The following is a 15,376-nucleotide window of genomic DNA, read 5'->3' on the forward strand; positions in this document are numbered from 1 at the left end:
CAATGCGATAAGAGCCTTTATTCTGGGGGGGAAATATGATGTAGTATATTTTTACGTGGTCTAACACGTGGCTCCATGTTTCCAAAGGAAGATGAGACAGCATGAAATATACCAGACACTGGTGTATACCAAGCCCGCCTACGCACTCACCCAATGGGAAGAGTAACACATGGCCCCCAGGCCGCCTGCTCCCATCACTATTATTTAGGTGTGTACATTCCGGACGTTTCATGTGCATTTAAAAGGTTTCAAAAATCCATTTGCATGATTTTATTTTTGAATAGGTTTTATGGTTTACTAATTAGGTAATGTTATATCTAACAGTATGTAAGTAGCCCTTGTGGTACAGAGCCACAGCAGGAGAACCCACCTCTTATGGAGCACTCAGAACACACTGAGCTACGGCAGGAAGTACCACTGTCGGCGGTTCTTACCCCTAACTCTTTATTTGTATCCAAGCCACAGATTTCTGTTCCCCTCCTCCTGAGGCTCCAACAGAAATCAGCATTAAATAGGGCTTTCTGCGCTGAACACTGCAGTCACCAACAGGTTTACCCCTAGCTCCAGCTATTTATCCCGGAATCTATGGGTTAACGCTCGTTAGCAGCAGATTTACCACGCAAGTAAAAGGGCCTTAAATTGAATAGCTTCAGGCGTAAAAGTTACAGCCGGGGCTATCACCCTTTTCCCCAAGCGTTAAATTGACGAGGCTCATTGAATCCAGCCCTTAGACCAGGGGTCTCCAACCTGCAGCTCGTGGTCTTAATTTTGGTAGCTCACCTACTGTAGCTGCAGTACTGCCGGGTCAACTAGGAGGAAGTGACCTCTGACGTGTGCTCTCCCATGGCATCGACGCCATGGGTGGAGCCGCAGGGAAGCACGTCAGGTGATTTCCGCAGCCTCTATAGCAATCACCTGACGTGCTGTCCTGTGGTTCCACCCACGGCGTCTACGCTACAGCGGAGCGAGTGACTCCCGCCCAGCCCTGCCGATATCTTGTGCTCCTCTACTGCACGTTTCTCCTTGGAGCCGGTAATTAACAGTGAAATGTGTCTGTGCTTACATTTTATTTACAAACTAAAACAACATCACTGTAATAATTAAATGCATTTTTATTATATATGAAATTTTTTTTTTTGTCATTAAATTACCTTTAATTGTTTAATTTATTAACCAGATTTTTTTTTTCTACAATGTTAGTAGCTCTTCAGGAGCTTTCATTTTTCTAAAGTAGCTCACACCCCAATTAGCGTTGGAGGCCGACTATGTTGCACGCACGATACTTATCTGCTGGAGTGTCAGAGAAAAATAACCCAGAACATTAGCAGCGCACTGTGGTCTTCTACAGAGATATAAACAAAGTAATGCGCAATTTCACTAGTGACATGACCTCTGCTGCTGTCTCACAGATGTAGTGTCCGGTCACAAGACAGGAGGTCACCCCCAGATTTTGGAATGTGACAAATGTCAGAGTGTATCCTTGGATTTTGTCTGATGCTAATCGTTTCATATCTTAGTTCATCTAGATTTGCAGATTTGAGTAAATGCGGGTTTAATACATCATAACAAATTATCCAACACATTATTTAGTGTTAATTCTAGGTCTGGTGCTGGGCAGGGCGCCGGACTGTAAAAAGGGCACTTATGCAGGCTTAGAAGGTGCCCACGCGCCCCAAAAGGGGGCATGACCATGAGAAAAGGGTGTATTAAGACACGCCACCTTTTCGGCACTCTTGGGAGTGTGTGTGTGCAAAGCTCTTACGGACATGCTGGGCTGCCCCCCAAGCTCTCCCCTAACTGTGCATATGCACAGCCTCTATTCACCGGTGAAGAGCGGTGAACCGCTATTTTTCCCAGCCTGTGGGTGGGGACGGCACCCGGCAGGCTGTTTCACCGGCAGTTTTAAAATCAGGCAGGACAACGCCGCCCAGCTAAAACAGCCTAACGGGAAGACTAATTATTAATGAGCTGCCTGCTGTAACAATGACTTTTCTATACAGTTGGAGAATCACAGATATCCTTCCACCACCATCATGCTGGGTCTGCGAGTGAGCAGGGGACGTGTTTATTGGGGACCCCCAGCATTTCCCTTGTTCTCCTTATGGGGGCTTTTCTCCAAAAGCGGAAGTTAGATTACGGTCAGTTTTCTGATTGTAAATTGGAGGTATAAATTTACGGGTAAGAACGTGGAAACGACTTTACTATCACTTTCTGCATCCAGCCTCTTTTGTGGAAGCTCTTCAGCACTTGCCCGTAGAGACTAACGTTTTTCACCCCCAGCTCATGAATGTGGAACCAGTAAGGACGCAGAGCTCGGACAAAGGACTTAGGGCCTGATTCAGAGGCACTCGCTATTTGCGAGCGCTCGCTCTGAATCAGGGCGGATTATTTTATGTAAAAATCAGCCTCCAGGCCACTCGCATAGCTGTGGGTGACCGCGATTATTGCGACCATCGGGCTTGAAACGAGCCCCTTGTGGTAGGGTCTCGTCCACCGCAAGCCCCGGTGAACTTCCTGCTCTAATAGAGCAGGAAGTTCACTACTGACATCACGTGTGATGTCAGTAGGGCCACCCACAAATGGTAGGCGTTCCTTCGGGAACGCCTCTGTTTGTGTAGCCATTCCCCCCGACCCGCCTACAAAACGGGGCGAACTGTCGATCAACATCGACAGCCGCCCCATTTTGCTGCGAGCCCCGAGCGAGTGAAGTTCTCTCTCGCTCCAGGTCTCGCGTCCATCGACCCGCTTGCAAGTGCTATGCGCTCGCGAGCGGGTCTGAATCAGGCACTGACAGCTGTGCACAGACACTGGTGCTCTAACATCAATATACAGATACAGTCAAACAGGGCAGACTCCCACAGGTTATGCCGGACCTCTAATTCATAACATGTACATGGGACAAAGCAGGGCAGGAGGCGGCATCACTACGTGTAACATGGTGCATGTACCAATGCCAACGTCTGTCATCACGCAATCAAACAGCTTCAATTTAAAGTACCATGTGTTACCTTCTCTGCCTATTAGAACTACAACTCCTATCTAAATGAAGACATCAGTCACTTATCACAGCGCACGTCTATCTAATATGGGAACCAGGGTATATTATTTCATCAGAGACACATTTTTCGGCGTTCACGAGAAATACATGAAAAGGTAAAAAACTAAAGACGAGAACATATAAGAAATATTTCTGCTGTATTGTAACACGTGACAAAGTATAGATCATTCATAATCCTGAGCCAGGGGATAGAAAACAAAAGTTATGTCAAAAATCTGTTTATAAAGATTGTTATCCCATATATATTATATAACTAATATTCAGGTTCTGGTGCTATACATGTCCACGTCCTCAGGGTGGGACTGTCCGTGGTCTGCGAGGTCTGCGGGAAGCTTAAACTTTACTTCATGTCGGGGTTCTGCAAAACAGAGAGATAAAGAGATAAGAGGAAAAGAAGCTGCAGAATTTGCATGAAGGAGATAAAGTTCCAGATCTCTGTCATCCAAACCAGCCCCACACTGTCCTCACACATACACATAGCACATGGTCATATCTGCAGCACTCAGTCCTCGCATATAGCACACACACACACAGCACACGGTCATATCTGCAGCACTCAGTCCTCACACACACACACACACAGCACACGGTCATATCTGCAGCACTCTGTCCTCACACATAGCACACGGTCATATCTGCAGCACTCTGTCCTCACACATAGCACACGGTCATATCTGCAGCACTCAGTCCTCACACATAGCACACGGTCATATCTGCAGCACTCAGTCCTCACACACAGCACACGGTCATATCTGCAGCACTCAGTCCTCACACATAGCACACGGTCATATCTGCAGCACTCAGTCCTCACACACAGCACACGGTCATATCTGCAGCACTCAGTCCTCACACATAGCACACGGTCATATCTGCAGCACTCAGTCCTCTCCCACACACATAGCACACGGTCATATCTGCAGCACTCAGTCCTCTCCCACACACATAGCACACGGTCATATCTGCAGCACTCAGTCCTCTCCCACACACATAGCACACGGTCATATCTGCAGCACTCAGTCCTCTCCCACACACACATAGCACACGGTCATATCTGCAGCACTCAGTCCTCTCCCACACACACATAGCACACGGTCATATCTGCAGCACTCGGTCCTCTCCCACACACATAGCACACGGTCATATCTGCAGCACTCTGTCCTCACACACACACACACAGCACACGGTCATATCTGCAGCACTCAGTCCTCAAACACACACACACACACACACACGGTCATATCTGCAGCACTCAGTCCTCACACATAGCACACGGTCATATCTGCAGCACTCTGTCCTCTCCCACACACATAGCACACGGTCATATCTGCAGCACTCAGTCCTCTCCCACACACATAGCACACGGTCATATCTGCAGCACTCAGTCCTCTCCCACACACATAGCACACGGTCATATCTGCAGCACTCAGTCCTCTCCCACACACACATAGCACACGGTCATATCTGCAGCACTCGGTCCTCTCCCACACACATAGCACACGGTCATATCTGCAGCACTCTGTCCTCACACACACACACACACACACAGCACAAGGTCATATCTGCAGCACTCAGTCCTCACACACACACAGCACACGGTCATATCTGCAGCACTCAGTCCTCACACATAGCACACGGTCATATCTGCAGCACTCAGTCCTCACACATAGCACACGGTCATATCTGCAGCACTCAGTCCTCACGTATAGCACACACACAGCACACGGTCATATCTGCAGCACTCAGTCCTCTCCCACACACACATAGCACACGGTCATATCTGCAGCACTCAGTCCTCACACATAGCACACGGTCATATCTGCAGCACTCAGTCCTCACGTATAGCACACACACATAGTACAAGGTCATATCTGCAGCACTCAGTCCTCTCCCACACACACAGCACACAGTCATATCTGCAGCACTCAGTCCTCACACATAGCACACGGTCATATCTGCAGCACTCAGTCCTCACGTATAGCACACACACATAGCACACGGTCATATCTGCAGCACTCAGTCCTCTCCCACACACACATAGCACACGGTCATATCTGCAGCACTCAGTCCTCTCCCACACACATAGCACACGGTCATATCTGCAGCACTCAGTCCTCTCCCATACACATAGCACACGGTCATATCTGCAGCACTCAGTCCTCACACACACAGCACACGGTCATATCTGCAGCACTCAGTCCTCTCCCATACACATAGCACACGGTCATATCTGCAGCACTCTGTCATCTACCACACACACATAGCACACGGTCATATCTGCAGCACTCAGTCCTCTCCCATACACATAGCACACGGTCATATCTGCAGCACTCAGTCCTCTCCCACACACACATAGCACACGGTCATATCTGCAGCACTCTGTCCTCTCCCACACACACATAGCACACGGTCATATCTGCAGCACTCAGTCCTCACACATAGCACACGGTCAAATCTGCAGCACTCAGTCCTCTCCCACACACATAGCACACGGTCATATCTGCAGCACTCAGTCCTCTCCCACACACATAGCACACGGTCATATCTGCAGCACTCAGTCCACTCCCACACACACAGCACACGGTCATATCTGCAGCACTCTGTCCTCTCCCACACACACATAGCACACGGTCATATCTGCAGCACTCAGTCCTCTCCCACACACATAGCACACGGTCATATCTACAGCACTCAGTCATCTCCCACACACATAGCACTCAGTCCTCTCCCACACACACATAGCACACGGTCATATCTGCAGCACTCAGTCCTCTCCCACACACATAGCACACGGTCATATCTGCGAATCTCTGTCCTCTCCCACACACATAGCACTCAGTCCTTTCCCGCACACACATAGCACATGGTCATATCTGCAGCACTCAGTCCTCTCCCACACACACATAGCACACGGTCATATCTGCAGCACTCTGTCCTCACACATAGCACACGGTCATATCTGCAGCACTCTGTCCTCTCCCATACACATAGCACACGGTCATATCTGCAGCACTCAGTCCTCTCCCACACACATAGCACACGGTCATATCTGCAGCACTCTGTCCTCTCCCACACACACATAGCACACGGTCATATCTGCAGCACTCTGTCAACTCCCACACACACATAGCACACGGTCATATCTGCAGCACTCAGTCCTCTCCCACACACATAGCACACGGTCATATCTGCAGCACTCAGTCGTCTCCCACACACACATAGAACACGGTCATATCTGCAGCACTCTGTCCTCACACATAGCACACGGTCATATCTGCAGCACTCTGTCCTCACACATAGCACACGGTCATATCTGCAGCACTCAGTCGTCTCCCACACACACATAGCACACGGTCATATCTGCAGCACTCTGTCCTCTCCCACACACACATAGCACACGGTCATATCTGCAGCACTCTGTCCTCTCCCATACACATAGCACACGGTCATATCTGCAGCACTCAGTCCTCTCCCACACACATAGCACACGGTCATATCTGCAGCACTCTGTCCTCTCCCACACACACATAGCACACGGTCATATCTGCAGCACTCTGTCAACTCCCACACACACATAGCACACGGTCATATCTGCAGCACTCAGTCCTCTCCCACACACATAGCACACGGTCATATCTGCAGCACTCAGTCGTCTCCCACACACACATAGAACACGGTCATATCTGCAGCACTCTGTCCTCACACATAGCACACGGTCATATCTGCAGCACTCTGTCCTCACACATAGCACACGGTCATATCTGCAGCACTCAGTCGTCTCCCACACACACATAGCACACGGTCATATCTGCAGCACTCTGTCCTCTCCCACACACACATAGCACACGGTCATATCTGCAGCACTCAGTCCTCTCCCACACACATAGCACACGGTCATATCTGCAGCACTCAGTCCTCTCCCACACACATAGCACACGGTCATATCTGCAGCACTCAGTCCTCACACATAGCACACGGTCATATCTGCAGCACTCAGTCCTCTCCCACACACACATAGCACATGGTCATATCTGCAGCACTCTGTCCTCTCCCACACACATAGCACTCAGTCCTCTCCCGCACACACATAGCACATGGTCATATCTGCAGCACTCTGTCCTCTCCCACACACACATAGCACATGGTCATATCTGCAGCACTCTGTCCTCTCCCACACACATAGCACTCAGTCCTCTCCCGCACACACATAGCACATGGTCATATCTGCAGCACTCTGTCCTCTCCCGCACACACATAGCACATGGTCATATCTGCAGCACTCAGTCCTCTCCCACACACACAGCACACGGTCATATCTGCAGCACGCTGTCCTCTCCCACACACATAGCACACGGTCATATCTGCAGCCCTCAGTCCTCTCCCGCACACATAGCACACGGTCATATCTGCAGCACTCAGTCCTCACACATAGCACACGGTCATACCTGCAGCACTCTGTCCTCTCCCACAGACACAGCACAAGGTCATATCTGCAGCACTCTGTCCTCTCCCGCACATATAGGACACGGTCATGTCTGCAGCACTCTGTCCTCTCCTACACACACATAGCACACGGTCATATCTGCAGCACTCTGTCCTCTCCCACACACATAGCACACGGTCATAGGTCATATCTGCAGCACTCTGTCCTCTCCCACACACATAGCACACTGTCAAATCTGTAGCACTCTGTCCTCTCCCACACACATAGCACACGGTCATATCTGCAGCACTCTGTCCTCTCCCACACACATAGCACACGGTCATATCTGCAGCACTCTGTCCTCTCCCACACACATAGCACACGGTCATATCTGCAGCACTCAGTCCTCTCCCACACACACATAGCACACGGTCATATCTGCAGCACTCAGTCCACTCCCACACACACAGCACACGGTCATATCTGCAGCACTCTGTCCTCTCCCACACACATAGCACTCAGTCCTCTCCCACACACACATAGCACACGGTCATATATGCAGCACTCTGTCCTCTCCCACACACACATAGCACACGGTCATATCTGCAGCACTCAGTCCACTCCCACACACACACACACTTAGCACACGGTCATATCTGCAGCACTCTGTCCTCTCCCACACACACATAGCACACGGTCATATCTGCAGCACTCAGTCCTCTCCCACACACATAGCACACGGTCATATCTGCAGCACTCTGTCCTCTCCCACACACACATAGCACACGGTCATATCTGCAGCACTCTGTCCTCTCCCACACACATAGCACACGGTCATATCTGCAGCACTCTGTCCTCTCCCACACACATAGCACACGGTCATATCTGCAGCACTCTGTCCTCTCCCACACACATAGCACACGGTCATATCTGCAACACTCAGTCCTCTCCCACACACACATAGCACACGGTCATATCTGCAGCATTCTGTCCTCTCCCACACACATAGCACATGGTCATAGGTCATATCTGCAGCACTCTGTCCTCTCCCACACACATAGCACACGGTCATATCTGCAGCACTCAGTCCTCTCCCACACACACATAGCACACGGTCATATCTGCAGCACTCTGTCTTCACATATAGCACACGCGCATAGCACACGGTCATATCTGCAGCACTCAGTCCTCTCCCACACACACACATAGCACACGGTCATATCTGCAGCACTCAGTCCTCTCCCACACACATAGCACACGGTCATATCTGCGGCACTCTGTCCTCTCCCACACACATAGCACTCAGTCCTCTCCCGCACACACATAGCACATGGTCATATCTGCAGCACTCTGTCCTCTCCCACACACATAGCACACGGTCATATCTGCAGCACTCTGTCCTCTCCCACACACATAGCACACGGTCATATCTGCAGCACTCTGTCCTCTCCCACACACATAGCACACGGTCATATCTGCAGCACTCTGTCCTCTCCCACACACATAGCACACGGTCATATCTGCAGCACTCTGTCCTTTCCCACACACATAGTACACGGTCATATCTGCAGCACTCAGTCCTCTCCCGCACACATAGCACACGGTCATATCTGCAGCGCTCTGTCCTCTCCCACACACACAGCACACGGTCATATCTGCAGCACTCTGTCCTCTCCCACACACATAGCACACGGTCATATCTGCAGCACTCTGTCCTCTCCCACACACAGCACACGGTCATATCTGCAGCACTCTGTCCTCTCCCACACACACTAAGCACACGGTCGTATCTGCAGCACTCTGTCCTCTCCCGCACACACATAGCACACGGTCATATCTGCAGCACGCTGTCCTCTCCCACACACACAGCACACGGTCATATCTGCAGCCCGCTGTCCTCTCCCACACACATAGCACACGGTCATATCTGCAGCCCTCAGTCCTCTCCCGCACACATAGCACACGGTCATATCTGCAGCACTCAGTCCTCACACATAGCACACGGTCATACCTGCAGCACTCTGTCCTCTCCCACAGACACAGCACAAGGTCATATCTGCAGCACTCTGTCCTCTCCCGCACAAATAGGACACGGTCATGTCTGCAGCACTCTGTCCTCTCCTACACACACATAGCACACGGTCATATCTGCAGCACTCTGTCCTCTCCCACACACATAGCACACGGTCATAGGTCATATCTGCAGCACTCTGTCCTCTCCCACACACATAGCACACTGTCAAATCTGTAGCACTCTGTCCTCTCCCACACACATAGCACACGGTCATATCTGCAGCACTCTGTCCTCTCCCACACACATAGCACACGGTCATATCTGCAGCACTCTGTCCTCTCCCACACACATAGCACACGGTCATATCTGCAGCACTCAGTCCTCTCCCACACACACATAGCACACGGTCATATCTGCAGCACTCAGTCCACTCCCACACACACAGCACACGGTCATATCTGCAGCACTCTGTCCTCTCCCACACACATAGCACTCAGTCCTCTCCCACACACACATAGCACACGGTCATATCTGCAGCACTCTGTCCTCTCCCACACACACATAGCACAAGGTCATATCTGCAGCACTCAGTCCACTCCCACACACACACACACTTAGCACACGGTCATATCTGCAGCACTCTGTCCTCTCCCACACACACATAGCACACGGTCATATCTGCAGCACTCAGTCCTCTCCCACACACATAGCACACGGTCATATCTGCAGCACTCTGTCCTCTCCCACACACACATAGCACACGGTCATATCTGCAGCACTCTGTCCTCTCCCACACACATAGCACACGGTCATATCTGCAGCACTCTGTCCTCTCCCACACACATAGCACACGGTCATATCTGCAGCACTCTGTCCTCTCCCACACACATAGCACACGGTCATATCTGCAACACTCAGTCCTCTCCCACACACACATAGCACACGGTCATATCTGCAGCATTCTGTCCTCTCCCACACACATAGCACATGGTCATAGGTCATATCTGCAGCACTCTGTCCTCTCCCACACACATAGCACACGGTCATATCTGCAGCACTCAGTCCTCTCCCACACACACATAGCACACGGTCATATCTGCAGCACTCTGTCTTCACATATAGCACACGCGCATAGCACACGGTCATATCTGCAGCACTCAGTCCTCTCCCACACACACACATAGCACACGGTCATATCTGCAGCACTCAGTCCTCTCCCACACACATAGCACACGGTCATATCTGCGGCACTCTGTCCTCTCCCACACACATAGCACTCAGTCCTCTCCCGCACACACATAGCACATGGTCATATCTGCAGCACTCTGTCCTCTCCCACACACATAGCACACGGTCATATCTGCAGCACTCTCTCCTCTCCCACACACATAGCACACGGTCATATCTGCAGCACTCTGTCCTCTCCCACACACATAGCACACGGTCATATCTGCAGCACTCTGTCCTCTCCCACACACATAGCACACGGTCATATCTGCAGCACTCTGTCCTTTCCCACACACATAGTACACGGTCATATCTGCAGCACTCAGTCCTCTCCCGCACACATAGCACACGGTCATATCTGCAGCGCTCTGTCCTCTCCCACACACACAGCACACGGTCATATCTGCAGCACTCTGTCCTCTCCCACACACATAGCACACGGTCATATCTGCAGCACTCTGTCCTCTCCCACACACATAGCACACGGTCAGATCTGCAGCACTCTGTCCTCTCCCACACACATAGCACACGGTCATATCTGCAGCACTCTGTCCTCTCCCACACACATAGCACACGGTCATATCTGCAGCACTCTGTCCTCTCCCACACACATAGCACACGGTCATATCTGCAGCACTCTGTCCTCTCCCACACACATAGCACACGGTCATATCTGCAGCACTCTGTCCTTTCCCACACACATAGTACACGGTCATATCTGCAGCACTCAGTCCTCTCCCGCACACATAGCACACGGTCATATCTGCAGCGCTCTGTCCTCTCCCACACACACAGCACACGGTCATATCTGCAGCACTCTGTCCTCTCCCACACACATAGCACACGGTCATATCTGCAGCACTCTGTCCTCTCCCACACACATAGCACACGGTCATATCTGCAGCACTCTGTCCTCTCCCACACACACTAAGCACACGGTCGTATCTGCAGCACTCTGTCCTCTCCCGCACACACATAGCACACGGTCATATCTGCAGCACGCTGTCCTCTCCCACACACACAGCACACGGTCATATCTGCAGCACGCTGTCCTCTCCCACACACATAGCACACGGTCATATCTGCAGCCCTCAGTCCTCTCCCGCACACATAGCACACGGTCATATCTGCAGCACTCAGTCCTCACACATAGCACACGGTCATACCTGCAGCACTCTGTCCTCTCCCACAGACACAGCACACGGTCATATCTGCAGCACTCTGTCCTCTCCCGCACATATAGGACATGGTCATATCTGCAACACTCTGTCCTCTCCCACACACAGCACACGGTCATATCTGCAGCACTCTGTCCTCTCCCACACACATAGCACACGGTCATATCTGCAGCACTCAGTCATCTCCCACACACATAGCACACGGTCATATCTGCGGCACTCTGTCCTCTCCCACACACATAGCACTCAGTCCTCTCCCGCACACACATAGCACATGGTCATATCTGCAGCACTCTGTCCTCTCCCACACACATAGCACACGGTCATATCTGCAGCACTCAGTCCTCTCCCACACACATAGCACACGGTCATATCTGCAGCACTCTGTCCTCTCCCACACACATAGCACACGGTCATATCTGCAGCACTCTGTCCTCTCCCACACACATAGCACACGGTCATATCTGCAGCACTCAGTCCTCTCCCACACACATAGCACACGGTCATATCTGCAGTACTCAGTCCTCTCCCACACACATAGCACACGGTCATATCTGCAGCACTCAGTCCTCTCCCACACACACAGCACACGGTCATATCTGCAGCACTCTGTCCTCTCCCACACACATAGCACACGGTCATATCTGCAGCACTCAGTCCTCTCCCACACACACATAGCACACGGTCATATCTGCAGCACTCAGTCCTCTCCCACACACATAGCACACGGTCATATCTGCAGCACTCAGTCCTCTCCCGCACACACATAGCACATGGTCATATCTGCAGCACTCTGTCCTCTCCCACACACATAGCACTCAGTCCTCTCCCACACACATAGCACACGGACATATCTGCAGCACTCAGTCCTCTCCCACACACACACAGCACACGGCCATATCTGCAGCACTCAGTCATCACACATAGCACACGGTCATATCTGCAGCACTCTGTCCTCTCCCACACACATAGCACACGGTCATATCTGCAGCACTCTGTCCTCTCCCACACACATAGCACACGGTCATATCTGCAGCACTCTGTCCTCTCCCACACACATAGCACACGGTCATATCTGCAGCACTCTGTCCTTTCCCACACACATAGTACACGGTCATATCTGCAGCACTCAGTCCTCTCCCGCACACATAGCACACGGTCATATCTGCAGCGCTCTGTCCTCTCCCACACACACAGCACACGGTCATATCTGCAGCACTCTGTCCTCTCCCACACACATAGCACACGGTCATATCTGCAGCACTCTGTCCTCTCCCACACACACTAAGCACACGGTCGTATCTGCAGCACTCTGTCCTCTCCCGCACACACATAGCACACGGTCATATCTGCAGCACGCTGTCCTCTCCCACACACACAGCACACGGTCATATCTGCAGCACGCTGTCCTCTCCCACACACATAGCACACGGTCATATCTGCAGCACTCAGTCCTCACACATAGCACACGGTCATACCTGCAGCACTCTGTCCTCTCCCACAGACACAGCACACGGTCATATCTGCAGCACTCTGTCCTCTCCCGCACATATAGGACATGGTCATATCTGCAACACTCTGTCCTCTCCCACACACAGCACACGGTCATATCTGCAGCACTCTGTCCTCTCCCACACACATAGCACACGGTCATATCTGCAGCACTCAGTCATCTCCCACACACATAGCACACGGTCATATCTGCGGCACTCTGTCCTCTCCCACACACATAGCACACGGTCATATCTGCAGCACTCTGTCCTTTCCCACACACATAGTACACGGTCATATCTGCAGCACTCAGTCCTCTCCCGCACACATAGCACACGGTCATATCTGCAGCGCTCTGTCCTCTCCCACACACACAGCACACGGTCATATCTGCAGCACTCTGTCCTCTCCCACACACATAGCACACGGTCATATCTGCAGCACTCTGTCCTCTCCCACACACATAGCACACGGTCAGATCTGCAGCACTCTGTCCTCTCCCACACACATAGCACACGGTCATATCTGCAGCACTCTGTCCTCTCCCACACACATAGCACACGGTCATATCTGCAGCACTCTGTCCTCTCCCACACACATAGCACACGGTCATATCTGCAGCACTCTGTCCTCTCCCACACACATAGCACACGGTCATATCTGCAGCACTCTGTCCTTTCCCACACACATAGTACACGGTCATATCTGCAGCACTCAGTCCTCTCCCGCACACATAGCACACGGTCATATCTGCAGCGCTCTGTCCTCTCCCACACACACAGCACACGGTCATATCTGCAGCACTCTGTCCTCTCCCACACACATAGCACACGGTCATATCTGCAGCACTCTGTCCTCTCCCACACACATAGCACACGGTCATATCTGCAGCACTCTGTCCTCTCCCACACACACTAAGCACACGGTCGTATCTGCAGCACTCTGTCCTCTCCCGCACACACATAGCACACGGTCATATCTGCAGCACGCTGTCCTCTCCCACACACACAGCACACGGTCATATCTGCAGCACGCTGTCCTCTCCCACACACATAGCACACGGTCATATCTGCAGCCCTCAGTCCTCTCCCGCACACATAGCACACGGTCATATCTGCAGCACTCAGTCCTCACACATAGCACACGGTCATACCTGCAGCACTCTGTCCTCTCCCACAGACACAGCACACGGTCATATCTGCAGCACTCTGTCCTCTCCCGCACATATAGGACATGGTCATATCTGCAACACTCTGTCCTCTCCCACACACAGCACACGGTCATATCTGCAGCACTCTGTCCTCTCCCACACACATAGCACACGGTCATATCTGCAGCACTCAGTCATCTCCCACACACATAGCACACGGTCATATCTGCGGCACTCTGTCCTCTCCCACACACATAGCACTCAGTCCTCTCCCGCACACACATAGCACATGGTCATATCTGCAGCACTCTGTCCTCTCCCACACACATAGCACACGGTCATATCTGCAGCACTCAGTCCTCTCCCACACACATAGCACACGGTCATATCTGCAGCACTCTGTCCTCTCCCACACACATAGCACACGGTCATATCTGCAGCACTCTGTCCTCTCCCACACACATAGCACACGGTCATATCTGCAGCACTCAGTCCTCTCCCACACACATAGCACACGGTCATATCTGCAGTACTCAGTCCTCTCCCACACACATAGCACACGGTCATATCTGCAGCACTCAGTCCTCTCCCACACACACAGCACACGGTCATATCTGCAGCACTCTGTCCTCTCCCACACACATAGCACACGGTCATATCTGCAGCACTCAGTCCTCTCCCACACACACATAGCACACGGTCATATCTGCAGCACTCAGTCCTCTCCCACACACATAGCACACGGTCATATCTGCAGCACTCAGTCCTCTCCCGCACACACATAGCACATGGTCATATCTGCAGCACTCTGTCCTCTCCCACACACATAGCACTCAGT

At 51.7% G+C, this 15,376-nt stretch overlaps 1 protein-coding gene across 1 annotated transcript in view; it reads right to left on the bottom strand.

Annotated features, from left to right (window-relative positions):
- Window positions 1–3,176: 3,176 nt before the first annotated feature.
- Window positions 3,177–15,376, bottom strand: part of APOOL (apolipoprotein O like) — a 49,345-nt gene continuing 37,145 nt past the window's right edge. Inside the window, exon 9 of the mRNA XM_088461400.1 lies at window positions 3,177–3,416. Coding sequence (XP_088317526.1) covers window positions 3,319–3,416 — 98 coding nt within the window. The 3' untranslated portion in view covers window positions 3,177–3,318. The remainder of the gene's footprint in view (window positions 3,417–15,376) is intronic.

This window comes from Taudactylus pleione, unplaced genomic scaffold (genome assembly GCF_031769625.1).
Source record: "Taudactylus pleione unplaced genomic scaffold, aTauple2 ptg001043l, whole genome shotgun sequence".
Lineage (NCBI taxonomy): Eukaryota > Metazoa > Chordata > Amphibia > Anura > Myobatrachidae > Taudactylus > Taudactylus pleione.